This window comes from Callithrix jacchus, chromosome 9 (assembly GCF_049354715.1).
Source record: "Callithrix jacchus isolate 240 chromosome 9, calJac240_pri, whole genome shotgun sequence".
NCBI lineage: Eukaryota > Metazoa > Chordata > Mammalia > Primates > Cebidae > Callithrix > Callithrix jacchus.
Window position 1 is genome coordinate 112,000,488 of NC_133510.1, and position 25,506 is coordinate 112,025,993.

Below are 25,506 nucleotides of genomic sequence, written 5' to 3' on the forward strand. Positions count from 1 at the left end.
ATTCCAGGCAGCATGTGCAGAGGAACGTAGAGGGGCGAGTGTGGCAGAGGCCGGTTCGCCAAGGCCATGCAGACCTTGGGAAGGTGTGCAGTGAGCAGCCATTGAAAAGGTGGAATTCGGTTCATCTGCTTACTGCCCAGGTGAGTGACTGTGGCAGTTTAACTTCTGGAACCCAGAACTTCCTCATCAATAAAGCAAGACTTCCCCTGGTACTGGTCTTATAAGGTGGAATGAGATGATGATTATAAAATGCTTTATATAGGCCAGGTATGGGGGTTCATGCCTGTAATCCCAGTGCTTTGGGAGGGCAAGGCGGGAGGATTGCTTGAGCCCAGTAGTTCAAGACCAGCCTGGGTAACATAGTGAGGCCCTGTCTCTACCAAAAAAAAAAAAAAAAAAAAAAATTAGCCAGGCATGGTAATACACACCTGTAATCCCAATGCTTTAGAGGCCAAGGACAGGCATTGCTTGAGCCCAGGAATTTAAGGCTGCAATGAGCTATGATTGTGCCATTGCACTCCAGCCTAGGCAACAGAGCCAGACACTGTCTCAAAAAAAAAAAAAAAAAAAATGCTGAATACAGAGCCTAGCACAAATTAGTACTAATTAGTATTAGCTATAAATATTCAGGTTTCAATCAGCTGGCTGGTGCTTGCATTGTATTTTATGAATTTTTTAACTTTTTAGTATAGGAAAAAATTTCTTTCTTTTTTTTTTTTTTTTTTTTGAGATGCTGTCTCGCTCTGTCACCCAGGCTGGAGTGCAGTGGCATGATCTCAGCTCACTGCAACCTCTGCCTTCCAGCCTCCTGAGGAGCTGGGATTACAGGCATGCAACACTATGCCCGGCTAATTTTTTTGTATTTTTAGTAGAGATAGGGTTTCACCATATTAGCCAGGCTGGTCTCAAACTCCTGACCTTGTGATCTGCCTGCCTTGGTCTCCCAAAGTGCTGGGATTAAAGGCATGAGCCACTGTTCCTGGTCAAAAGTTAACTTTCTTTAACACCTTCAGAAGTGGAGTGAATAACGTAGTGGGGCTCCAACACTTTCACCAGCCAGATTCAATAACCATTGCCTTTCTGCCCTTCTAGTTTTATCTGCCTATACCTGTTTTCCCTATACTATTCCCCAACATTTTATTATAAAAAGTGTTAAACATACGAGTTGAAAGAATTTTACAGTGGGTGCACATATACCCCTGATTAGATTCTACCATTAACATTTTTCTGTATTTGTCACATGTAAATTGCAGATATCAGTGTCTTTATCCTTGAATACTTCAGCATGCATGCATATCCTTAGAGTTCCCATTTTAATTTTTCTATTTTTATTTTTTTTTGAGACGGAGTCTCGCTCTGCCGCCAGGCTGGAGCACAGTGGCACAGTCTCGGCTCACTGTAACCTCCACCTCCTGGGTTCAAGCGATTCTTCCGCCTCAGCCTCCCGAGTAGCTGGGACTACAGGCGCATGCGAAACGCCCGGCTAATTTTTGTATTTTTAGTAGAGACAGGTTTTCACCATATTGGCCAGGATGGTCTTGACCTCTCAACCTCGTGATCCACCTGCCTCAGCCTCCCAAAGTGCTGGGATTACAGGTGTGAGCCACCGTGTCCGGCCCAATTTTTATTTATTTTTTTAAGAGACAGAGTCTTAGGCTGGGCATGGTGGCTCACGTCTGTAATCCCAGCACTTTGGGAGGCCAAGGCGGGCAGATCACTTGAGGCCAGGAGTTTGAAACCAGCCCTGGCCAACATGGAAAAACCACATCTCTACAAACAATACAAAAATTAGCCAGGCCTGTTGGCATGCACCTGTAATCCCAACTACTCAGGAGGCTGAGCTAGGAGAATCTTTTGAACCTGGGAGGCAGAGGTTGTAGTGAGCTGAGATTGCGCCACTGCACTCCAGCCTGGGCGGCAGAGCAAGACTCTGTCTCAAAATAAATAAATAGATAGATAGACAGACAGACAGACAGACAGGGTCTTGCTCTGTCGCCCAGGCTGGAGTACAGTGGCAAGATCCCAACTCACTGTAGCCTCTACTACCCTGGGCTCCCATCTCAGCCTCCAGAGTATCTGGGACTACAGGCACATGCCATCATGCCTGGCTAACTTTTTTTTTGTATTTTTTAGGTGTCAGAGTTTTACCATGTTGCTCAGGCTGGCCTCAAACTCCTGGACTCAAGCGATCCTCCTGTCTTGGCCTCCCAAAGTACTGGGATTAAAGATGTGAGCCACTGCATCTGGCCCCCAGAGTATTTTCAAGCAATTCTCAGAGCCAGATATCACACTGTTTTCCCTGTAATACTTTAGCACACATCTCTAAAAGAGACGAGGAGGTTTTTTTTAACTATTGTCATAATTTTATTTAAATCAATGAATGATAATCTGGTACCTAGTTCATGCTGACTGTCCTCCAGGTATCTCAAAGATGTCTTTGAACAGTTTTGTTCAAATCAGGATGTGCAGGGGTTCTCTTAAGTCTCTTCTATCTGTAAGAATCAGCAACTCCCTTTATTAAATGCCAGTTACTTACTGAAACCAGGTCATTTGTCCCATAGAATTTTTCATATTCTGGATTTGGCCGATTGCATCTTCCAAGTGGCATCTAACGTGTTCTTCTGTTCCTATAAATAAATACTAGAGGTTCGAAACAACTCAGTGGCAGATCCTTGGCAGGAACACTTTGAAGGTGTTTTTTGTGTTTTCTCTTGCATCACATCAAGAACATAAAGTTCAGTTATCCCACTTTAGTGATGTTCGTTCATTAGTGACTTTAGGGATTATCAGTCCAACCTCCATCATAAAGTTCCCTATCACCCTCTTGCCAAATGACTTTACAAGCTGCAAAGCTCAGATGATTGTTTCATTACTGGTTGCAAATAGTGGTTTTCTACTTCCATTAATCTTTCTGTGCTTATTAGCTCTCATTGTTCTTTTCGTTTTTTTGAGACGGTCTCTCTCTGTCACCCAGGCTAGAGTGTAGTCGCATGATCTTGGCTCATTGCAACCTCTGCTTCTCAGGTTCAGGCGATCCTCTTGCCTCGGCCTCTTGAGTAGCTGGGACCACAGGTGCTCATCACCATGCCTGGCTAATTTTATGTATTTTTGATAGAGATGCGGTTTCACTATGTTGCCCAGGCTGGTCTGAAACTCCTGAGCTCAAGCGATCCACCCGCCTTGGCCTTTCAAAGAGCTGGGATTACAGGCATGAGCCACTGCACCTGGCTCAGCTCTCATTGTTCTGTACCACATGACTTTCCTCAATCATTTGCTTACCCTGAAATACAGTCCCTGAAAGGCAGAATACGTGGTGGATAATGTGCCTTTTTTTGGTAAGTCTATTTTCAGAGTAATGAGTAGCCTAGCAGCTAAAAAATATCAATGAGTTGTTTTTGTTTTGAGTGGTGTTATGACCTCATAGTTTTGAAAGGTATTTGATTATGTTCGAATTCACTGCAGTCATCATCCATTTGTAGCCTCTCTTTGGCAGGGCATGCCCCTGGAGGGTCCTGGTTTTCAGGCAGGAAGGTATCTCGCTCATGATGTATATTTCTGCCCCAGCCCTGGAATCAGCCATTTCTCCAAGGAATCCTAATGCCTTTCAGTGGGAAATGTTCTTAGAGAGATGATAATCTAGACACTGGAGATGTTTCTGGTTTTTTTTTTTTTTTAATTTTTCCTACCTTGATCCTAGGACTTTAGTTTGTGGAATTTTTACAAGATCACTTTGGCTCCTCTGTGGACAATGAACTGGAAGGACAAGACTGGGTCAAGGAGACAGGTCAAGAGACTTGTGCAATGGCCCAAGTGAGATATAACAGTGGCTTGAACTTGATCTTAGGGAAATCACTTAGCTCAATACTTGGTACATGGTGGAGAGCACCATAAATGGTAGCACACACTTTCAATAACGACTTGATCAGTGTTAGTTCACTTAAACCCCCAAACTGTATGAGGACTTCCTTATCATTGTATACATGATAAACCTACGCTCAGAGAGGTGAGAAAACTTGTTCAAGGTCACACAGGAAATGAAGAGGAGAAACAGAACCTGAAACCAGATCTTGTGCTCCAATCAATGCACCATGTCGCTCCGAGGGTTCTTAGTTTCACACTCAAAAATGGCTTACATTTTGGTGTAAAACATGATCCATCATGAGTTCATGGTGATTTTCCTGGTTGTGCCCTTAGGTTTCTGATTTTATTTGCTTCCCAGTGAGATCATAGACCCACGAGGGCAGGGCTGGGTCATTCCTGTATCTTGTTTGCTGCGTGTCTCCAGCATCCTGTACCACACCTGGCAGGTGCTGAGGAAATACCTGCTGATGAACGAGTGAATGGCTGAAGAAGCAAATTCACAGTGCAGCAGGGGGAGAGGGGAAGGAGGATAGGATTCCACCTGTTAAGGTGGCAAGGACCAGGACCAAGGAGACCTGGACAGCAGACTTCAGCAATTTCTGCAGGGATAATTCAAGAGAGATGCTGCCTGGGCAGATCAGCCTGATGGACCTTGAGACAGTAGAACATGTTTTCCATTGGAGGTGGAAAAACAGCTCCTCTTACCTTCCTTCAAGGCAGGGGCCAATCTGGAACTATTAAGGCCAATTTTGCCAGGGATGGCAGATTCACCACTTCAAAAATGTGATTTGAGCCAGGCACAGTGGCTCATGCCTGTAATCCCAGGGAGGGGAGGCAGAGGTGGGAAGATTGCTTGAGGACAGGAGTTCAAGACCAGCTTGGGCAACATAGCAAGACCCTGTCTCTACAAAATATAAAAAAGATTAGCTAGGTGTTGTGGTGTGCACCTGTAGTCCCAGCTATTTGGGAGCCTCAAACAGGAGGATTGCTTGATCCCAGGAGTTTGAGGCTGCAGTGATTTATGATTGTTACACCAGACCCCAACCTGGATGACAGAAAGAGACCTTGTCTTTGCATGTTCCCCTGCGCATGCGCACGTGGACACACATACATACACACACACAGTTTGATTTGGCTCAACAGGCATTAATTGAGCACCTACAGTGTGCCAGGCATTGTGGATGTGCCTCTTTCTGGGTCTATACTCTTAGACGGCCCTGGGTAACTCGATCATCTCAGTAATTTCCTGAAATGTACAGACTTCTCTTAAATATGTTTTTCTCCCTGAAGTTGTTCCAAAATCAGAGGCCTTGAATGCGGCACACCTATACTCAACTCTGGATGGAGTGGTCTGGGATTCGGCACAAAACAGAGATGTAGCACAAATTAGTACTAATTAGTATTAGATATTAATATTCAGGTTTCAGTCAGCTGGCTGGTGCTTGCATTGTATTTTATGAATTTTTTAACTTTTTAGTATAGGAAAAAATGTTTTTTTTGCAGGACTGGCTGGGGTTTTCTGAAGACCCAGATTCTCTGACATGTTGTAAGTTTGAGAACTGCTGACCCTCTTTGGGTGTCTTTCCAGGCTCCAGTTCCACCCATCCAGGAGGGTAGCCCATTACACAATTGAATCAATGGCCTGCTCACCTCCACCTATGACAAATCTAGAGTCGGCTAGCCCAGGGTTGAATGCCATGGATACCTCCAACCTGTGTTACTTTGGACGAGTCACTCCACCTCTCTGGACATTGGATTCTCATGTGTGAATGGGATATGTATAAACAAAATGCTTACTATAATGGAAGGCATTATTGTTATTATTAATTATTAGAATAAAGCTCTTACTCAGGAATTCAAGACCAGCCTGGGCAACAAAGTGAGATCCTGTCTCTACAAAAAAAAAAAAAAAAAAGCAAAAATTATCTAGGAATTGTCTGGAGGCTGAAATGGGAGGATCACTTGAGCCTGGGAGGCAGAGGTTGCAATGAAACCAAGATCATGCCGCTGTACTCTGGCCTGGGTGACAGGGCCAGAACCTGCCTAAAAATAAATTAATTAATAAAGCTCTTAGTATTTGCAGTCAGGGAGTGTCAGGGAGCAGACTCACTTCGTAGATGCTTAGAGGTGACAGTTGCAATTATTTTGCTGTCCCAAACATTCATTCCTCTGGGGCGAGGGAATGGTGTGTCACCAGTGCCCTCAATCACAATTGCAGCAGGGGGAGAGGTTCTTGGATCACACTGGGGGTGTGCCTTCTCAAGTCTTACAGTTCACAGGGAGGTATACCTCCCTCCACTGCCAGCTAAAAGTTGTCACATACCCTCTTCAGATGCAAAAAATCTTAAAGGATCATCCTTCACAACAGAGCAAATTTGCTAATCATAGCTCCTGCTTTAGGAACTTTGGCAGAGTCCCCAAGAGCAAATTCTGCTTGAGGTATCCTGCTCCCTTAACAGCCTGGTGAGCTCCTATTCAACCTTCAAAGTCCCAGCGCAGGTGTCCTTTATATTTGCTCTCCGTCACATCTGTCTCCAACTTGGAAGGTATCCTCTCTGGACTGCCTTCTAGATGTGGCTTTTCCTGATTCTGATATTCTAGCAATTAGATTTTTTTTTTTTTTTTTTTTTGGGAGATGGAGTCTCTCACCCAAGCTGGAGTGCAGTGGTGCGTTCTTGGCTCACTGCAACCCCTGCCTCCTGGGTTCAAGTGATTCTCCTGCCTCAGCCTCCCTAGTAGCTGGGATTACAAGTGCCCACCACCAAACCTGGCTAATTTTTTTTGTATTTTTAGTAGAGATGGGGTTTCACTATGTTGGCCAGGCTGGTCTCAAACTTCTGAACTCAAGTGATTTGCCCACCTTGGCTTCCCAAAGTGCTGGGATTACAGGCATGAGCCACTGCACCCAGACAGCAATTAGATTTTAATTTTAAAAGTTTTTCTTTATTTGAACATAACATGCCTATCTCCCCCAAAGCCTTTCCAAGAGGAATCCAAAGTCTAGAGAAGTACCTTCATTGCTTTTTAAAAAAAGCAATAATAGATGGACTTTTTTTTCTAATTTAATTAATTAACTTGTTTTCCACAACAGGGTCTCACTTTGTTGCCTAGACTGGTCTTGAATTCCCAGATTCAAACAATCCTCCCACCTTAGCCTCCCAAAGTATTGGGATTATAGGCATAAGCCACTGCGCCTGGTCAACTTAATTAATTGTTAATTGACAAACATTGCTTATTTCTTTGTGGCATTTTAAGTTCCTTAAGAATGGTCACAGGCCAGACATAGTGGCTCACTCCTATAATCCCAACACTTTGGGAGACCAAGTGGGAGGATCACTTGAGGTCAGCCTGGGTGACAAAGCAAGACATTCTCTCTCAGGAAAAAAAAAAAAAAAAAAAAAAAGTGGACACAGACAGATTTAAAAACAAGCTCACAACTGTAAAAAACAAAGCAGTGACCCTAACAGTCACTCAGGACTTTTCCTAGAGTTTGTAGGCAGAAATGCTACATGTAGAGCAAGAGAGTCTGAGTATTAGGAGCTCAGGCTCCAAAGTGAGGCTACGTGAGTCATAAAAGTGTGGGCTCATGGCGCAACTGTGCCTCGGTTTCCTCGCCTATAAAAGGAGCAGGACCCTGAGGACCCTGCATGTAAAGCCTTTAGCACAGTGGCTGCCATAGGCCACACGCATGCCAGTGACAGAAAATCACTCGCTGTGACTTATCAGGAATCACTTCCCCTTCCCTGCAGCACTCCCTAACATTTCCTTTCTTCCCTTCTTCAACCCCTCTCTTGAAATAACGTAAAAAATGGTCTCCCTGGGCCCCCAAACCACCCAAAGTCTTTGGCAGCATCCTCATTGGATCAGGGTACAGAGAGGATGGCAATTCAGCCTGGTCCATGCTGCTGAAGGCCCAGAGACTTCTCCCCTTTGGAAATATGCCTGCTCCTGCAGGGCACCATCCCCTCCACCCCCAAAAGCAGTTCCAGGCTGCAGGCCTGGGAAGCTATCCTTGATGGGGTATCGGCCTGTCCTGCCTGCGCTGGCTGATTCTTAGAGAGTAGCTCTGACACCTGCCCAGGACAGACAGGTGCCTCGAACCAGATGTGAATCCTTTCTGTCCATGAATGGAGGAAGATGCTTACAGCAGAAGTCGCACTCACCATCACCTACCTTGTTCTTTCTGTTTGGTGCACCAGGAGGGTGAAGGTTGTATTTGGTGTTGAGCGACTACATGAATCTTGGTTGAGTTTCACAATGAGGCAGGTGACGTAGGCAAGCCTGGATATTGTCCCTCCTTTTCTAGATGGGAACATTGAGGTTTGGAGAGGGGAGGTGATTTGTTCAAGATCACACTCTCCATTGGTGGAAGAGTCCTGGAGCAGTGGCTCATGTTGCTTACGGTGCTCTGAGTGCAGACGGTGAATGGTGATGGCTCAGATGTGTACACCCAACTGCACCCAGCAATGCGTTCAGTGCCCCATGTCCCCATGAAGTGTTAAGAACTCATTGAGCTCTTAACAGCCCAGCAATAACCTAGGTACCATGCTTATCCCCATTTTGCAGTTGAGGAGACTGATGATCAGAGGGCATTTAACTTGCCCAAGGCTTCCCCAGCTTGTAATGGCAGAACCAACATGTGAACCCAGGTCAGTTTTCAGGGGACCAAACAAGGTGCCTGGTGACAGTCAACTTTGGCTGCCATCATGCCTCAATATAGTGCTGGCCTGGAGCCGGGGCTCTTGGTTGGTCCCAGTCTTTGGCTGCATGGCTAATTGCACATGTGACCTCCTGGCCACTGTTAGCTCACCTACAAAACAAGCACCCTGGACTCGGTGACCACTGTGTTTCCCCGTGTTCAGCTGGAGGTTGCAGCATGTGGCTTTTTTTTTTTTTTTTTTTGAGGCAGAATCTTGCTCTGTTGCCAGGCTGGAGTGCAGTGGCACGATCTCGGCTCACTGCAACGTCCGCCTTCTGGGTTCAAGCAATTCTTATGCCTCAGTCTCCCAAGTAGCTGGACCTACAGGTGCGCACCACCACACCCAGCTAATTTTTTATATTTTAGTAGAGATGGGGTTTCACCATGTTGGCCAGGATGGTCTCAATCTCCTGACCTTGTGATAGCTTTTGAGAGACACTCTGATCCAAGACACCCCTGGACCGGCAGGCCAAGTGCAGGTGAAGGTGTGTGCTGGTGAGCCTCTCTCACCATGGCAGCCACGCTTTGTCTGCCCCCATCAGTTTAATTATCTCTGAATTTGCAGAAGGACATTGTGCCGCTGGCTGGAGGGTCCTTGACCACCCCCTCTTCGTCCCAATACTATTCCTTCTCTTTCCTGTCTGGTTGGCCTGTGTGTCCAGCTGGCCATTCATGCCCAATATGGCCAAACTCAAGTGTGCTGAGTCTCATCCTCCCCTCTGGACAGGCGTCTGACAGATGAACCCCTTGGAACATGTTTATGTTTTCCTGTCTTCCCAGGGCTGTTGTGATTACAGGAACATTGGGATGGAAAGTTGGGAAAGAGGGCAATTGCATGAGGAGTGAAGTAGGGCTAAGTACAGAAATGTGGCAAGCCGGAGGGAGGTGGCCCTTGGGCCTACGGAGCCCCTGGGAGCTCAGATAGCCTCTTAACCACGTAAGCTTGAGGTCAGGAGAAGGCTGAGTGAGGACCTTGGAAATGGCTTAAATTTACTGGTGACAGATAAAGGTGTGCTGCATTGCCAACTTGGGGGAACGCTCACCCATGTTGGAGCGCTGGCTGCCAAGCCCCACCCCCATGGCCTGATACACGCCACCAGCCTCCTGCTGAAAGGTGACACTCTGCCAGCTGGGTTCCCTTAGTCACCCTGTGGGCGCCTGCCAGCCTCACTCGAGTGGAGCTGGTGGCTGCATCCCCAGTGACGGTAAGTGGCAATAAGTGCTGGGAACTTAATCTTGGTGGGAGGAAAAATCCAAGTGTGGATGGGAATTGCCGATGCTGACATCCTGTCCCTTCTGTCCTCCAAAAACCTCACCAGGCATGGGGATGTATGTGCTGTGGGGGGCACTGGGAAACAGACCCCTGACTCACCCTTGCCCTGCCCTTGCCTGGTGACTGGCCAGCACTTACTGGGACTGAGTGGTTTCTTGGGTTCGTTGTGAGGGCCACGATCGCCCTGGCACTAGGCAGCTGTTGCTTGGGTTAGGTTTGCAAGACATAAAAATAGCTTTGTCTGGGATCCGGTTTTCGGGTCAGCTGGGTCATTTCAGCGAAGGGCAGCAGCTTGTCATGACAGGGTCCACAGAGGTTCATTGGAAGGGCTTCTCTGGCCTTTCCTGCTCGTGGAATCCAACTGCACGATCAGTGCTCATTCTCGACCCTGGCCCCCCTGTCTGGCATTGTTAGTTTACAGGTCGATCTGCAGCTGTGTCTTAAAGGTACACAGCCAGGTGTCTGCTGCTTTGAGGATCATATCTACACGCTCCTTGTACCACCTGCTGCCTTATGGAGTTTACTCATCTCCACTGCAGTAGTGGGACAGTGGAAAAGGTACAAGAAGGGAAGGTTACTGATCTCTCTGAGCCACAGCTTACCAAACTGTAAAATGGAAGTAGAATAATGACAATAACAATAATAACATCAACTGGGTGTTATTTTTTGTTTTTTTTTTTGAGACAGGTCTCACTCTGTCACCCAGGCTGGAGTGCAGTGGTATGATCTCGGCTCACTGCCACCTCCGCCTCCCGGGTTCAAGCAATTCTCCTGCCTCAGCCTCCCAAGTAGCTGAGTTTACAGACATGTACCACCACACTCAGCTAATTTTTGTAGTTTTAGTAGAATGAGGTTTTGCCATGTTGGCCAGGCTGGTCTCAAACTCCTCACCTCAGGTGATCCACCCGCCTTAGCCTCCCAAACTGCTGGGATTACAGGTGTGAGCCACCGTGCCCGGCCCTATTGAGGTGTTTTGAGGACTGGAGGCAGGTGGTGGTGAGGGTCTTGGGAGCCTGAAGACACTCTACAAATGTGCTGGCTTGTGTGTGTGGTTGCTATATAGGTACAGATGTTATTCAGGGAGCAGCAGTGAGACAGGTGAATGGAGTGAGAATTTGTATCCCCATTTTATAGATGAGGAAACTGAGGCTCAGAGACTTTCTTTGGTAGCTTTCTCAAACAGTTCCCCCAATCTCTGTGTGTTCACTTGGGAAAAGTTCTTGTGTGGGGTGACCTTTGGGTCCCACATCATTACACTGCAAAGAAAAGGGAAAGGTGGCTGGACTCAGTGGCTCACGCCTGTAATCCCAGTACTTTGGGAGGACAAGGTGGGTGGATTATGAGGTTAGGAGTTCGAGATCAGCCTGGCCAACATGGTGAAACCCTGTCTCTACTAAAAATACAAAAATTAGCCAAGTATGGTGGCACATGCCTGTAGTCTCAACTACTCAGGAGGCTGAGGTAGAAGAGTCACTTGAACCTGGGAGGCAGAGTTTGCAGTGAGCTGAGGTCATGCCACTGCACTCCAGCCTGGGTGATAGGGCAAGACTCCATTTCAAAAAAAAAAAAATGCTCTGAGGTTTTTCATGTAGGTAACCCTGCATCAATTGAAATAATCAGTGTGTTTTTCTTTGTTCTATTAATGTGGCATGTTACATTGACATTGAATCACCCTTGACAGAGTTTTCTCTTAAAAAAACCATGATGATCTTGAAAGGAAAAAACCCTCTGACCCTGTGTACTACCTAGAAAATAGCCTTGGCAACATGTCAGCAAATTCTGCTGCTGAAAGTGTGCAAGAAGTACTTGGATTATTTAGTTCTGAGAAATACTGAGAACTTTTCCACTTCCCTTAAAAACGTGTTGAAAATTAAAAAGGAAAAGCCTTATGGCCGAGCAGTGTCTCATGCCTGTAATCCTAGAACTTTGGGAGACTTAGGTGGGCAGATCACTTGAGGTCAGGAGTTTGATACCAGCGTGGCCAACATGGTGAAACCCCATCTCTACTAAAAACACAAAAGTTAGCTGGGCGTGGTGTGGGGACCTGTAATCCCAGGGGAGGCTGAGGCTCGAGAATCTCTTGAACCCAGGAGGCAAAGGTTGCAGTGAGCTGAGATCACACCACTGCACTCCAGCCTGGGCAACAGAGTGAGATTCTGATTAAAAAAAAAAAAGTTTTTTAGTTACCAAATTGACCTGCTGAGCTTCGTGGTCCTGCTTTTGTAATGCTTCCAGTATATAATTGTGGCAAAATTGATTCAGAAATTTCAACACATAGAGGTCCCATTAAAAATTTTTTTTGAAATAGAGTCTCACCCTGTTGTCCTGGCTGGAGTGCAGTGGCGCCATCTTGGGTCACCTCAACCTCAGCCTTCCGTGCTCCTTTTTTTTTTTTTTTTTTTTTTTGAGACAGAGTCTCACTCTGATGCCCAGGCTCAAGTGCAGTGGCGTGATCTCAGCTCACTGCAGCATCTGCCTCCCAAGTTCAAGCAATTCTCCTGCCTCAGCCTCTTTAGTAGCTGGGACTACAGGCACCTGCCACGATGCCCAGGTAATTTTTGTATTTCTAGTAGGGACAGGTTTTCACCATGTTGGCCAGGCTGGTCTCAAACTCCCAACCTCAGGTGATCTGCCTGCCTCAGCCTTCCAAAGTGCCGGGATTACTGGCATGAGCCACTGCATTGGGCTCATTATTAAACAAGATTTTCTTCAAACAACAATGATCTACTCATTACTAGGCCAGAGTTAGGGTGATAGAAAGATGTGTGGGTTAGAGATGGGAATACCCAAGTTTGTTCTTTCAACACACACTTGTAAGTCCTCACTGCATACCAGGCAACAGTCTAGACCCTGGAACAGAAGACTTCCGAGGCCTGTTGGGTTTCTATGGTAGGTGTAAGCATACTCCATGCTGGGGGTGATGGCACCCTTCCTCCCTCCAGGGCCATGATGATGACTATGATAATAATACTAGGATGATGATGATTTGATGATGATGATGATGAAAGAAGCAACAATTGCCTTTCATTTATAAGGTGGAATATAGTTAAAAGTCTTTAAAAAAGAATAACAGCTTTGGCTGGGTGCAGTGGGTCATGTCTGTAATCCCAGTGCTTTGGGAGGCCAAGGCAGATGAATCACTTGGGGTCAAGAGTTCGAGACCAGCCTGGTCAACATGGTGAAACTCTGTCTCTACAAAAATTAGCCAGGCATGGTGGTGCATGCCTGTAGTCCAAGCTACTGAGGAGGCTGAAGCAGGAGTATTGCTTGAACTCGAGAGGTGGAGGTTGCAGCGAGCAGAGATTGCGCCACTGCACTCCAGCCTGGGCAACAAAGCAAGAGCCATCTCAAAATAAAACAAACAAAAACCCAGTTTAATTGAGAGATAATTCACATGGCATACAATCCACTCATGTAAAAGACAAATCAGGTTGTTTTTTTACTATATCATAGAGTTGTACAACCATCACCTCAGTCTGCTCTAGAACATTTTCATCATCCCAAACAGAAACCCTACACCCTGTAGCCATCACCCCCATGCCACTAGCTCCTGGCAACCACTAATCTGTTTTCTGTCTCTCAAGATTTGCCTGTTTTGCACATTTCATACACTTGGAATCATAGAATATGTGACCTTTCATGATTGGCTTCTTTAACTTAGCAAATTTTCAAGGTTCATCCATATTGTAGCATGTATTGGGATCCCTTCCCCTCCCCTCCCCTTCCCCTTCCTTTTCCCTCTCCTTCCCTTCCCTTCCCTTCCCCTCCCCTCCCCTTCCCTTCCCCTTCCTCTCCCCTTCCTCTTCCCTTCCCCTCCCCTTTCCTTCCTCTTCCCCCTTCCCCTCCCCTTCCCCTCCCCTTTCCCTCCCCTTCCTCCCCCTTCCCCTCCTCTTCCTCTCCCCTTCCCCTCCCCCTCCCCCTCCCCTCCTCTTTCCTTCCCCTTCCTCTCCCCTTCCCCTCCCCTTTCCTTCCCCCTTCCCCCCTTCCCCTCCCCTTCCCCTCCCCTTTCCCTCCCCTTCCTCTCCCCCTTCCCCTCCCCTTCCTCTCCCCCTTCCCCTCCCCTTCCCTTCCCCTTCCCCTCCCCTTCCCCTCCCTTTACCGTCCCCTTCCCCTCCCCTTTCCCTCCCGCTTCCTCTCCCCTTCCCCTCCCCTTCCTCTCCCCTTCCCCTCCCTTTACCGTCCCCTTCCCCTCCTCTTCCCCTCCCCTTCCCCTCCCCTTCCCCTCCCTTTACCGTCCCCTTCCCCTCCTCTTCCCCTCCCCCTTCCTCTCCCCTTCCCCTCCCCTTCCCCTCCCCTTACCCTCCCCTTCCCTTCCCCTTCCTCTCCCCTTCCTCTCCCCTTCCTCTCCCCTTCCCCTCCCCTTCCCTTCACCTTCCTCTCCCCTTCCTCTCCCCTTCCCTCCCCTTCCCCCTTCCCCTCCCCTTCCTCTCCCCTTCCCCTCCCCTTCCTCTCCCCTTCCCCTCCCCTTCCCTTTTCCTTCTCTTCCCCTTCCCTTTTTCTTTCCTTCCCCTTTCCTTCCCTTCTCTTTCCTTTCTTCTTCCCTTCCCTTTCCTTCTCCTTCTCCTTCTCCTTCTCCTTCCCTTCCCTTCTTCTTCCTTTCCCTTCTTCTTCTCCTTTCCCTCCCTTCTCCTCCTCTTCCCTCACTGCAACCTCCACCTCCTGGGTTCAAGTGATTCTCATGCCTCAGCCTCCCAAGTAGCTGGGATTGGGCCACCATGCCTGGCTACTTATTGTACTTTTAGGAGAGACAGGGTTTTGTCTCTACTAAACCCCAGCCTCCCAAAGTGTTGGGATTACAGGTCTGAGCCACTGTGCCCAGCCAGCCTTCTTTTTATGGCTGAAGAATGTTCCATTGTTTGGATACACCTGTTTATCCATAGATCGATCGATTCTGTTTCTGCATTCATCAGTTAATGGATATTTTGACATTATGAATAATGCTGTCAGAATGAAGTCCCTTAACGTACATTATTTCATTTAGTTCTCACACGCACGTTTATGATGTACATTGAGCTAGTGTTACTATACCTAAATTAGAGGCAGGAAACTAAGATCCAGAGGGGTGAAGCAATATGTCCAAGCATGTTACAGGCAGAGCTGGGAGGAGAACCCCATCTCTCCCCCTCCAGTGTTTCTGGAATGCACAGCACCCCAACAGCCTCCTGGCCCACTAGCTTCTTTAGGAGAGAAATCACTTGATTATGTAAACCCTAAAATGTCTCTGTTTTTATCCTTACAGATTTTCTGAATGGTCTTGCTTCTTTTCCTATCTTGTCTGATTTTCTCCTGTCTAACCTTTTCCTGGTTAAAAACCTGGGGGAAAATGACGGACTCCAAGCCGATCACCAAGAGCAAGTCAGAAGCAAACTTCATCCCGAGCCAGGAGCCCCTTCCAGACTCTGACAACTTAGGGGAGACACCACAGAGAAATGAGGAGGGCTGCTCTCTGCCCAAGACTCCCAGCCAGGCTGAGCCAGCCTCCCACAAAGGCCCCAAAGGTGCCGGTTGGCGGAGGAACTCCCTGCCACCCTCCCACCAGAAGCCCCCGAGAAACCCGGCTTCTTCCAGTGATGCAGCATCCTCCCCAGAGCTCCAAGCCAATGGGACTGGGACACAAGGCCTGGATGCCTCAGATACCAATGGCCTGTCCTCCCCAGCCAGGCCCCAGGGCCAGCAAGCTGGCTCCCCCTCCAAAGAAGACAAGAAGCAGGCAAACATCAAGAGGCAGCTGATGACCAGCTTCATCCTGGGCTCTTTCGATGACTGCTCCTCTGATGAGGACTCTGTTACCGGCTCATCTCGTGAGTCTCCTCGGAAGGGCAGCCGGGCCAGCCTGGGATCCCTGACCCTGGAGGCTCCTCTGACCGCAGGTGAACCTGAGACCCGCATCCCCACTATGAGGTAACATGCCTTTTCTTCTTGTAACTGAGGAGTGCAAAGTTCAGGTGGGGTCCACGCCCTTCCCAACCCATGCCCACCTCGGTCAAGCCATATGCTGATGCCAACACTTCAAGGGTGGCTATGCACAAACGCAGAAGACATGAGCCTTCTTGGAATCCTCCTTCCTTCCTTCCCTCCTTTTAAAATCATTACTGGAGGTTGGGCACAGTGGCTTGTGACTGTAATCCCAGCACTTTGGGAGGCTGAGGCCGGTGGATCACTTGAGGTCAGGAGTTTAAGATCAGTCTGGCCAACATGGTAAAACCCCGTCTATACTAAAAATACAAAAATCAGCCAGGCAGGTGGTGCATGCCTGTCATCACAGCTACTTGGGAGGCTGAGGCAAGAGAATTGCTTGAACCCGGGAGGTGGAGGTTGCAGTGAGCCAAGATCGTGTCACCACCCTCCAGCCTGGGCAAAAGAGTGAGACCTTGTCTAAAAAAAAAAAAAAAGAGAGAAAGAAAAATCATTCCTTGTGCATCTACGGCATGCACAGGGCTTCATGAAACTGACTTTCTAGAAGACCTCAGCCTAGTTGGGGAAGATGACCTTGTGTGTAACTAGTTATAATTTAAGCTGAATGAGCCAGGGCTGGCAAGAGCCACAAGCTATGATGGTAGTCTAGAGGGAGAGGCAGTTCTCTCTGCCTCCTGAAGAGACATTCATTCATTCATTGATTTCTTTTTCCAATTTTTTTTTCTTTTTGTGAGACAGAATCTGACTCTGTCACTCTGTTGGCTGAGTGTAGTGGTAGGATCTAAGCTCACTGTGACCTCAAACCCCTGGGCTCAAGCAATCCTCCCACCTCAGCGCACTCCTGGGTAGCTGGGGCTACAGGTGGGTGCCACCTAGGCTACCATACCTAGCTAATTTTTAAATTTTTGTAGAAATGGGGATCTCACCAGGTTGCCCAGGCTGGTCTCCAACTCCTGGACTCAAGCAATCCTCCTGCCTTGGTCTCCCAAAGTGCTGGGATTACAGGCATGAGTTACCAGACCCGCCCTATTAATTAATTCATTCATTCAGCAGGTAACTGACAACTGAAAAACCAACCTTCCCCCAGTGATGCCTGTAAAGCAGAAACTCAAACACTCTAAAGGTCGCCATCAATTTGACTGTTAGAAATGCATGCCTGTAGGTTCATAATAGGTGGGACTATCCCAGGGGCTGCAGTCAGTGACCTTGTTATTGTCGTTGTTATCTACCTTATTTTCTGCCACCACCAAATGACAAATGAAACACAGCACTTCTAGGCAGAAAACTTGGGAAATACAGGAGAACAAAGAGAAGAAAAGAGCCGCCAACCAAAACTTCACCTGCCAGAGGGAACCTCTGCTCTCGTTCCCATATTTCTTCCTTCCAGTGTGTTTTTCTCCTCTGGAATGGAGTTTTATTGGCTATTGTTTTAAGTATCTCTTGTACTCTCTCTGCCCAAATGAGAAAAATCTAGCAGTGGTCTTCCACACGTGTCCATGTTAGCAGTGAGCTCGATTTTAACCCTGGTAGTTAGAAGTAGAAGATAGAGAACAAGGAAGAGGAAAGTATTCCAATACGGACAATTTTCAGGGAAAGAGTGTTTGAGTTTCTAAAAGGATTAAGGGAAGAGGAAGTCTTAGACTCTAGTACAAAGAACACAGCCTGTGGAGTCAGATGGAGTTGGATTCAACCTTTTGCTCTGCCACCCTCTAGTGTGTGACCTTGGGCATGACCTTTCACCTCTCCAGGCCTCAGTACCTCTGAAATGTGAAGGGATTAAATGGGATAATGCAGGCAGGTGTGATGGCTCACACCTGTAATCCTAGCACTTTGGGAGGCTGAGGCAGGAGGATTGCTTGAGGCCAGGAGTTCAAAACCAGCCCGGGCAACATACTGAGACCCCATCTCTAAAAAAAAAAAAAAAAAAAATTGAGAATTTGCCAGACATCATGGTGCATACCTGTAGTTCCAGCTACTTGAGAGGCTGAAGTAGGAGGATTGCATGAGCCAGGAGTTTGTGGTTACAGTGAGCTATGATCATGCCACTGCACTCCAGCCTGGGCAGCAGAGCAAGACCCTGTCTCAAAACAAAAACAAAAAAAAATATCAAACCAACAAACTTGACAAAATAACAACGTGATTATTATTATTACTATTTCCTGAGTCTTGGATGCCAAAATAGTTGTGAAGATTAAATGAACTAATATGTCTCAGGTGCTTGGCAAGAGAATAAAGCATCCATATTGGTAGATGATAAATAGAAAGGGGGCAAGTCTCCTGCCTTTCCACCCACTGTCTTCCTATCACCATTTTGAGGGGTCTTTACTGGTTTGAGCTTAAACCAAAGCTTTTCTGAGCTGGTGCATTTATAAAAGCAAAAGATACTTAACTATCTTTTTTTTTTTTCGAGATGGAGTCTCACTCTGTCACCAGACTGGAGTGCAGTCACATGATCTCGGCTCACTGCAACCTCTGCCTCCCAGGTTCAAGTGATTCTCCTCCCTCAGCCTCCCAAGTAGCTGGGATTACAGGTGCGTGCCACCACGCCCAGCTAATTTTTATATTTTTAATAGAGATGGGGTTTCACAGTGTTGGCCAGTCTGGTCTTGAACTCCTGACCTCAAGTGATCTGCATATCTTGGCCTCCCAAAGTGCTGGGATAACAGGCATGAGCCACCACACCCTGCCTGCTTAACTATCTTTTAGGGAAAATGAAATCAAAATGTTGATTGAATTTCCTGCCCTCATGTCTTCATGGCATAGAAACCTAGCATTGTAGATAAATCTTTTATCCTTACTTTGTTCAAGCAAAGGGCTGGCAGAAGGGACAGAGGGATCTTGGAGAGGCAGTGAAAGTGGAGCTGAATGACATGTGGATTGTGGGGGATTCAAAGGGCTTTGACATGGTGGAGGGAGGAGTAATGTGCTGCACGACCTTGGATGAGTCCCTTCCCCTTTCTGAGCCTCCAATCTCTCATCTTTAGAATGAGGAGGCTAAGGCTGGGCCTGGTGGCTTATGCCTATAATTCCAGCACTTTGGGTGGTCGAGGTAGGTGGATTGCTTGAGCTCAGGAGTTCGAAACCAGCCTGGGCAACATGGCAAAACCCCATCTCTATTTAAAAAATATATAAAAATTAGCCGGTTGTGGTGGTGTGAACCTATAGTCCAATCTACTAAGGAGGCTGAGGCGGAAGAATCACTTAAACTCAGGAGACAGAGGTTGCAGTGAGCTGAGATTGCACCACTGCACTCCAGCCTAGGCAACAGAGGCAGATCTGTCTCAAAAAAAGAAAGAAAAAAAAAGAACGAGGAAGCTGCATCAGACTCCTGAGGTGTGACCTGTGGCCCTAAAGCTCACTGACATACAGGTAGTTCTTTTGTCTCCAGTCTGTGTGCTTTTTCAGAGTTGAGAATTTAGAATTTTAGCACTCAGGGACAATGTTGGTGGTTCTGCTGGTGCCTCCTGAGATGCTGGCATTTCCTCAAGGAACAGTCCCAGCCCCAGAATCAGGGGCCTCTGACAGAGGAGGCCCATGTGTGTTTGTTGTTTCTAATGAATTGTAGTGAGAATCCCACATCAAAGAATCTTCAGGCAGGCCTAACACATGTGTGCTATTGCCTGCTGCCTCTGGTGGTTGGCTGGATGAACAAATTATGTCAAAACCTGTGTGTTCCAGCCTGTTGGAAATGACATATATCAAAATGAGGCTGATGCCTGGTGCTGTGGCTCATGCATATGGGGAGACTGAGATAGGATGATCCCTTGAGCCCAGGAGTTTGAGAGCAGCCTGGGCAATATAATGAGACTCTGCCTCTACAAAAATTTAAAAAAATAAAACCAGTCCAGGCTTGGTGACTCCCACCTGTAATCCTAGCACTTTGGGAGGCTGAGGTGGGGATTGCCTGAGCTCAGGAGTTCAAGACCAGCCTGGGCAACATGGTGAAATCCCATCTCTACTAAAATACAAAAAAATTTAGCCAGGCATGGTGGTGCGCTCCTGTAGTCCCAGCTACTCAGGTGGCTGAAGTGGGATAATCGCCTGAACCAAGGAGGCGGAGGTTGCGGTGAGCCGAGATCACACCACTGCACTCCAGCTTGGGCAACAGAGTGAGACTTTGTCTCAAAAAATATATGAACAAAATAAAATGAGGCTGAGCATTCTATTATCTTGTAGAGCTTTTGGCTTTGGATTTTGGCATCTTTGGGACCCTTGGTGGCCTGGTGTTTGCTGGTTACCCATTGACTCTTCTGCACACACACAGGCAGGGAAGTGATACCTCTTCCCTGGTGTCCACAGGTCAACACCCAAGCAGATTTGGGTGTGGGCCATGGAGGGTGGTGTCAAAAGACAAAATCACAGCAAATTTAGTTTAAAACTCTAATTGGATTTTGTTTACAATTCTAAAATCAGGCAGCACCTCATCCTATAAAATAGAATGGGTGTTCTGAAGAGCTGAGCAGAGAGGAGCTCAGCTTTATAGACAGGACAGGGCTGAAGGAAGCAGAAACAAGGGACAAAGACCAGCTTCATAGTTTCAAAGTGACTTTCCTTATAGGGTTAAAACAGACGCAACTTTCTTATCATGTTCGCTCAGGCAAACTGGACCCCTTCTGATTGGTTGCTATGAATCTCCTGTTTTTTGGAAAACTGGTCAGTTTCAAAGTTCAGACTGATGACCAGGCAGTTAGCCAGAAGTGATCTGTTTTGGTTTGGTCTGTTGGGGCTGAGTGCAGGAGCTCAGTCCAAAATCATGGGCTCCCATACATTAAATTTTTGTGTTAGTTTTTTAGGTTTAGGGGTGCAAGAACAGTTTTATTACTTGGATGTATTTCCTAGCAGTGAAGCCTGGGCTTTTCCTGTAGCCATTGCTTGCATCGTGTACATTGTATCTATTCAGTAATTTCTCATTCCTTACCCCTTTCCACCCGCCACCTTTCCGAATCTGTAGTGTCTATTATACCACTCTTTATGTCCATGCGTACACTTTATTTAGCTCCACTTACAAGTGAGAACAAACATAGATTATATTTAAGGGCGGAGCGTGCAGGCCGGCCAGCCAGCTGTCTGTAACCAGCTGGATGGAGCATTGAGGAAAGAAAGCTTGACCCAAAAAGGCAAATACGTGAACAAAAATCCCTGTTAGTTGAATCCAGAAAGCTCTTTCTAAAAAAATATCATTTTTCTTGAGGCCAGGCACAGTGCCTCACACCTGTAATCCCAGCGCTTCGGGAAGCTGAGACGGGTTGATCACTTGAGATCAGGAGTTTGAGACCAGCCTGGCCAACGTGAGGAAACCCCATCTCTGCTAAAAAACTACAAAAATTAGCTGAGCGTGGTGGCAGGTGTCTGTAATCCCAGCTATTCAGGAGGCGGAGGTAGGAGGATCACTTGAACCCGGGACACAGGAGGTTGCAGTAAGCTGAGACTGCGCCATTGCACTCTAGTCTGGCCGACCGAGTGAGACTCTGACTCGAAAAAAAAATTACTTTTCTTGATAAGTTGCTAAATAATCTGTACCTTCTGACAAATCTTCTGTTTGAGGTCCTGTTTCTGCAAAATGAAAGCAGGGGCTAGAGGTTTAAGCTAGTCCTTCCAGGTGGGACCCAACCCTTGCCCCATTTCCAAGACAGACAACTAAGGCCTGGGAGAAGAGGCCAGGGTTCAAGGTTATTTGAGCATTCTGAATCACGTGGAGACCACAGTGAGGAAGTGACTTGTATCTGTGGATCTGCCTCTGCTCTCTGCAGTTTCCTTGGGCAGTAATTTCACTGCTGCTCTGCCCTGGAAGGCCACTTCCTACATTCACCTCTTCCTGCCAGGCCAGGAGCTGGGAGACTGGCAAGGCACTGATGGAAGATGCTTGTGTTAAGTCTGTGGTTTGGGAGGAAGCTCCTTCTGAAGCAGTCATCAAGAGGCCTTCTCCTTCCTGCGGTGCCTTTCGCATCCCAGAGCTCTCACAATTGCGTTCCTGTTCTGGGACTTTGCACTGGCTGTTTCCTCTGAACTGAAACACTCTCTTTCTCCCAACCCCTGAACCCCGACCTCCCACCATGGCCAGCTTCACAGGCATGCCCTGTGCTTCAGTGGACCCCACGCTTGTTTTGACGCTCTGTTGTTGCCATTTTGAAATTCTTTTTTATTTTGTTTTTGAAAGACAATCTTGCTCTGATACCCAGGCTGGAGCGCAGAGCACGATCATGGCTCACTGCAGCCTTGACTTCCTGGGCTCAAGTGATCCTCCCATCTCAGTCTCCCAAGTAGCTGGGACTACAGGCACGTGCCACCACACCTGGCTGATTTTTTCATTTTTGGTAAAGATGAGGTTTTGCCATTTTGCTCAGGCTGGTCAGAAACTCATGAGCTCAAACAATCTGCCCACCTTGGCCTCCCAAAGTGCTGGGATTACAGGCATAAACCACTGCATCCAGCACCAAATTCTTAATAATTTTGTGTTTTCACTCTGTGTTTTCACTTTGCACTGGGTCCTGCAAATTCTGTAGCCAGTCCTGCCTCTACTCCTAGCTCTTTGCCCATCAGAGTCACTTCCTCAAACGGCCTTCCCTGTCCCCTTCTCACCTTTAAAATATCCACGCCCCAACCATCTTCAGGATCTTCATCAATCACTCTGTTTTGTTGTCTTTGCAACATTTAATCATTTCTTGAGATTATGTCTTTTTTATTTTATTTTATTTTTTTCGAATACAGAGTCTCTCTCTGTCACCCAGGCTGGAGTACTGTGGTGCGATCTTGGCTCACTGCAGCCTCCACACCATAGGCTCAAGCAATCCCCTCGCATTAGCCTCCTGAGTAGCTGGGATATAGGCATACATCACCATGCCCGGCTATTGTTTATTTTTTTAATGTTTTTTAATTTTTAGTAGAGACTGGGTTTCACCATGTTGGCCAGGCTGGTCTCGAATTCCTGAGCTCAAGCAATCCACCCACCTTGGCCTCGCAAAGTGCTGGGATTGCAAGTGTGAACCTCCACAGCGGGCTCCTAAAAGATTATATCTTTCATTTCTTTTATTATCTACTTGGTTATTACCTGTGTCTCTATACTGGACAGCAAGTTCCTTGAAGGCAGGGCCATATTTATAGTGGTCTCTTTTTCCCCACTGCCTAGGCTGGTGCTGGCTCACAGTAGGCTTTGAGTATCTGCTAAATGCACGAACAAAGTGAGCTGCAATAAGCTTGCCAAAGATAGAATTCTCCATTTCAGGGGAATGCAGAACACGTGATGAATGATTATGGGAATGAATGAATGAATGAATGAGTAAATGGATGAATAAATGAATGGATTAATTAATGAATGAATTAACAGATGAATAGGCATTTTATAGTTGTTGCTCTTGAGCAGCTGTAAATTTTTGATCTCGTAAAATTCTTTCTGCATGTATCTTGTGACTTTGGAGACTAATTCTGGGGTGACATTCCAATTTTAAATTTTTCTTCTGTCTTTGAAAGAAGAAAAATTTCAGCCTTTCTCTCCTTTTTCCCAGCTAGCAAGGGCTGGCTGAGAATATGGATCCAATGACCTCATGCTGTCCGTTAAGCTCTCTCCTCCCAGCTCCTCTCCTCTGGGTTCATCTCAGGGCGAGGATTAGAACTGGGCCTTTCCTTGGACTTGGAAACAGTCCCCAGGGGTTGGAATTCCCATGCAACACTTCAAAACAGAGCTAATGAGAATATTATATGATGTGGCAAAATTGCTGCTTGCATGCTCTGAAATGAGGGTTACAAGAGCCTCTGTTTCCGTGTGGTTTCATTTTGTTGGACAAACAGCATGTGGTTAGTGTATAGTGGGCCTATGGTAAGACACCAAGTTCAAAGTCACTTCTTCCTAGCTTGTACCCCTACAAGGATGACCCTATGGGGAGCACATGTGGACTGAATGGAATGGGACAGGTTCAGGACTGCTGAAATTGCAGCTGGAACCCTGAAACTTAAAGTTATGAGACTCAAGTTTATAAATTAGTGGTGAACTCATTTAGTAGCAAAACCTGTCCTGAATTGATGTGAAGTTATTTATAGTGATTATTTATCCTATTCTGCTGCTGAAATATTAATGTGATAATGTGGAACAGAAAGTTTTACCTTCGTAAAAACAATTTCCAAGTTCCAAAGCACATCAGGCCCTGGGAGTTTCAGATTAGGGATTAGGGACTATATACAACATGCTTAGAACAGTTCCTGGCATAGAATAAGCACAAAAAATGCTTCTGCTTAATAAATGTGCCCAATACATGTGTGTATGTGCAAGTAATCATTGTTTTTATGTGGTATGATCATGAGCGATTTAAATTTTCTTCTGTATTTTCTAATTTTCTGCTCTAAATATCATTTTATAATGCATTTTAACAATGTCTAATAATAGAACAGTGTATAAATATTGGGGGAAAGAGTAAACCAATCATCTCATTTCCTAGATAGGAAGCTGAAGCCCAGAGAGATTCCAGGCCTCCCAGCAAGATAAGCAGAGGCCCAGAGTACCATTTGAACCCAAATCCTTGTTAGATGTGAATGTGAAATCAGTCAGCAAACTGCCTGTATTAGTGTCACTGCCTAACCTTCCCCCAGGGGATCAGAGGCTTGGGCTCCAGAACAGGCACCTCTGACCTCCTCCTAACTTGTGGGAAGGGCCGAGAGACAGGGTAGTTTATGGGCAGCCTTTAAGTTGTATGAGCTTGAGGATATCACCACCTTTTTAGGGGCCAGACTGGACACTCTGAGGTTCTTTGTGGTTCTATCAGTTGGTGGCTTTGTTCCTTTATATGTGGAGGAACAGACAGCAGGGAGGGAGCTGGGAGATAAGGAAAGAGAGTAGCTGGAAAATGGGGGGAAAGTTTGTTAATTTACTGGGTGGCTGAAGTGGGAGGATCGTTTGAGCCCATGAGTTTGAGGCTGCAGTGTGCTATGACTGTGCCACTGTACCAGCCTAAGCAACAGAGCAAGACCCTATCTCTCTTAACAAAATTGTTTATTTAGAACAATTTTCTCCTTGGTAAATGACTGCAGATGTCTGGGTTCTAGGCAAGAGGGAGGATGCATTAAGGGGTGAGATGGTCGGGTGGGGAAGCCAAGGCCTGTCCCATCCATTTGTTGGCCCAGGAGCAGTTATTGCAACCCTGCTGGGTGTCAGGCACTCAGTTGGCACTATGGATGCAAAGATGGTGAGATACAGCCTCTGTGTTTAGGGAGGCTAGGGCAAGGGGGGGTGAGAGCCCACCGGCCAGGGCATTCCCCACTAGTTTTATAGAAAGAGCTGTGGAATAGTTAAGAGCATGCATGTGGGAGGCTGAGGCTGGAGGCTGGTGTGCTGGCTCCTCCACCCAGCCATCATGTGACTTGGGGCCAAGTTCTGTGACTTTCTGTGCCTCAGTATCCTCTAAAATGAAGTCATAGTGTTATCTCCCTCAAGGGCTGGAATCAGGCTTCACTGAGTTGCTGTGAGCATAGTACTTAAAGCAGCACCCACGATGCGATCCCTGTCATTAGATCCAGCGCACAGCGACACAGTAAGGGCCCAGGACCCACAAACAGGTCTGTTACCTCTCTGAGCTGCCATTTCCTGCTCTCTTGAGGCGGGATAATACTAATGCCTACCTTAGAAGATTGTTGAGATTGAGTGGGAGCAAGTGCCGGGAGTGGAAGGCCCAGAGGTGGTTCAGTAGCCATTAGTTGGGTGGACTTCTCCCAAAGTTCTTGCCTGTGCTCATGGTTATTCCCAAGCCCTGGTCGGACTTACACCTTGAAG

The 25,506-nt window shown here is 46.9% G+C and overlaps 1 protein-coding gene across 11 annotated transcripts in view; it reads left to right on the plus strand.

Moving 5' to 3' along the window:
- The window catches only part of ACACB (acetyl-CoA carboxylase beta), a 166,099-nt gene that overhangs the window by 11,797 nt on the left and 128,796 nt on the right, over nt 1–25,506 (plus strand). For 9 of the 11 annotated variants that reach the window (XR_013522094.1, XR_013522091.1, XR_013522092.1 and 6 more), the window contains exon 2: nt 15,073–15,734. Coding sequence is in view for 7 of the 11 variants with exons in the window: in XM_035257508.3 (XP_035113399.1) it covers nt 15,082–15,734 (653 nt within the window). In the remaining 4 variants the exon portion in view is untranslated. Of the gene's footprint in view, nt 1–9,701; nt 9,766–15,072; nt 15,735–25,506 lie in introns of those variants that run through there. The other 2 variants (XM_035257509.3, XM_078337203.1) reach the window with 1 other exon arrangement.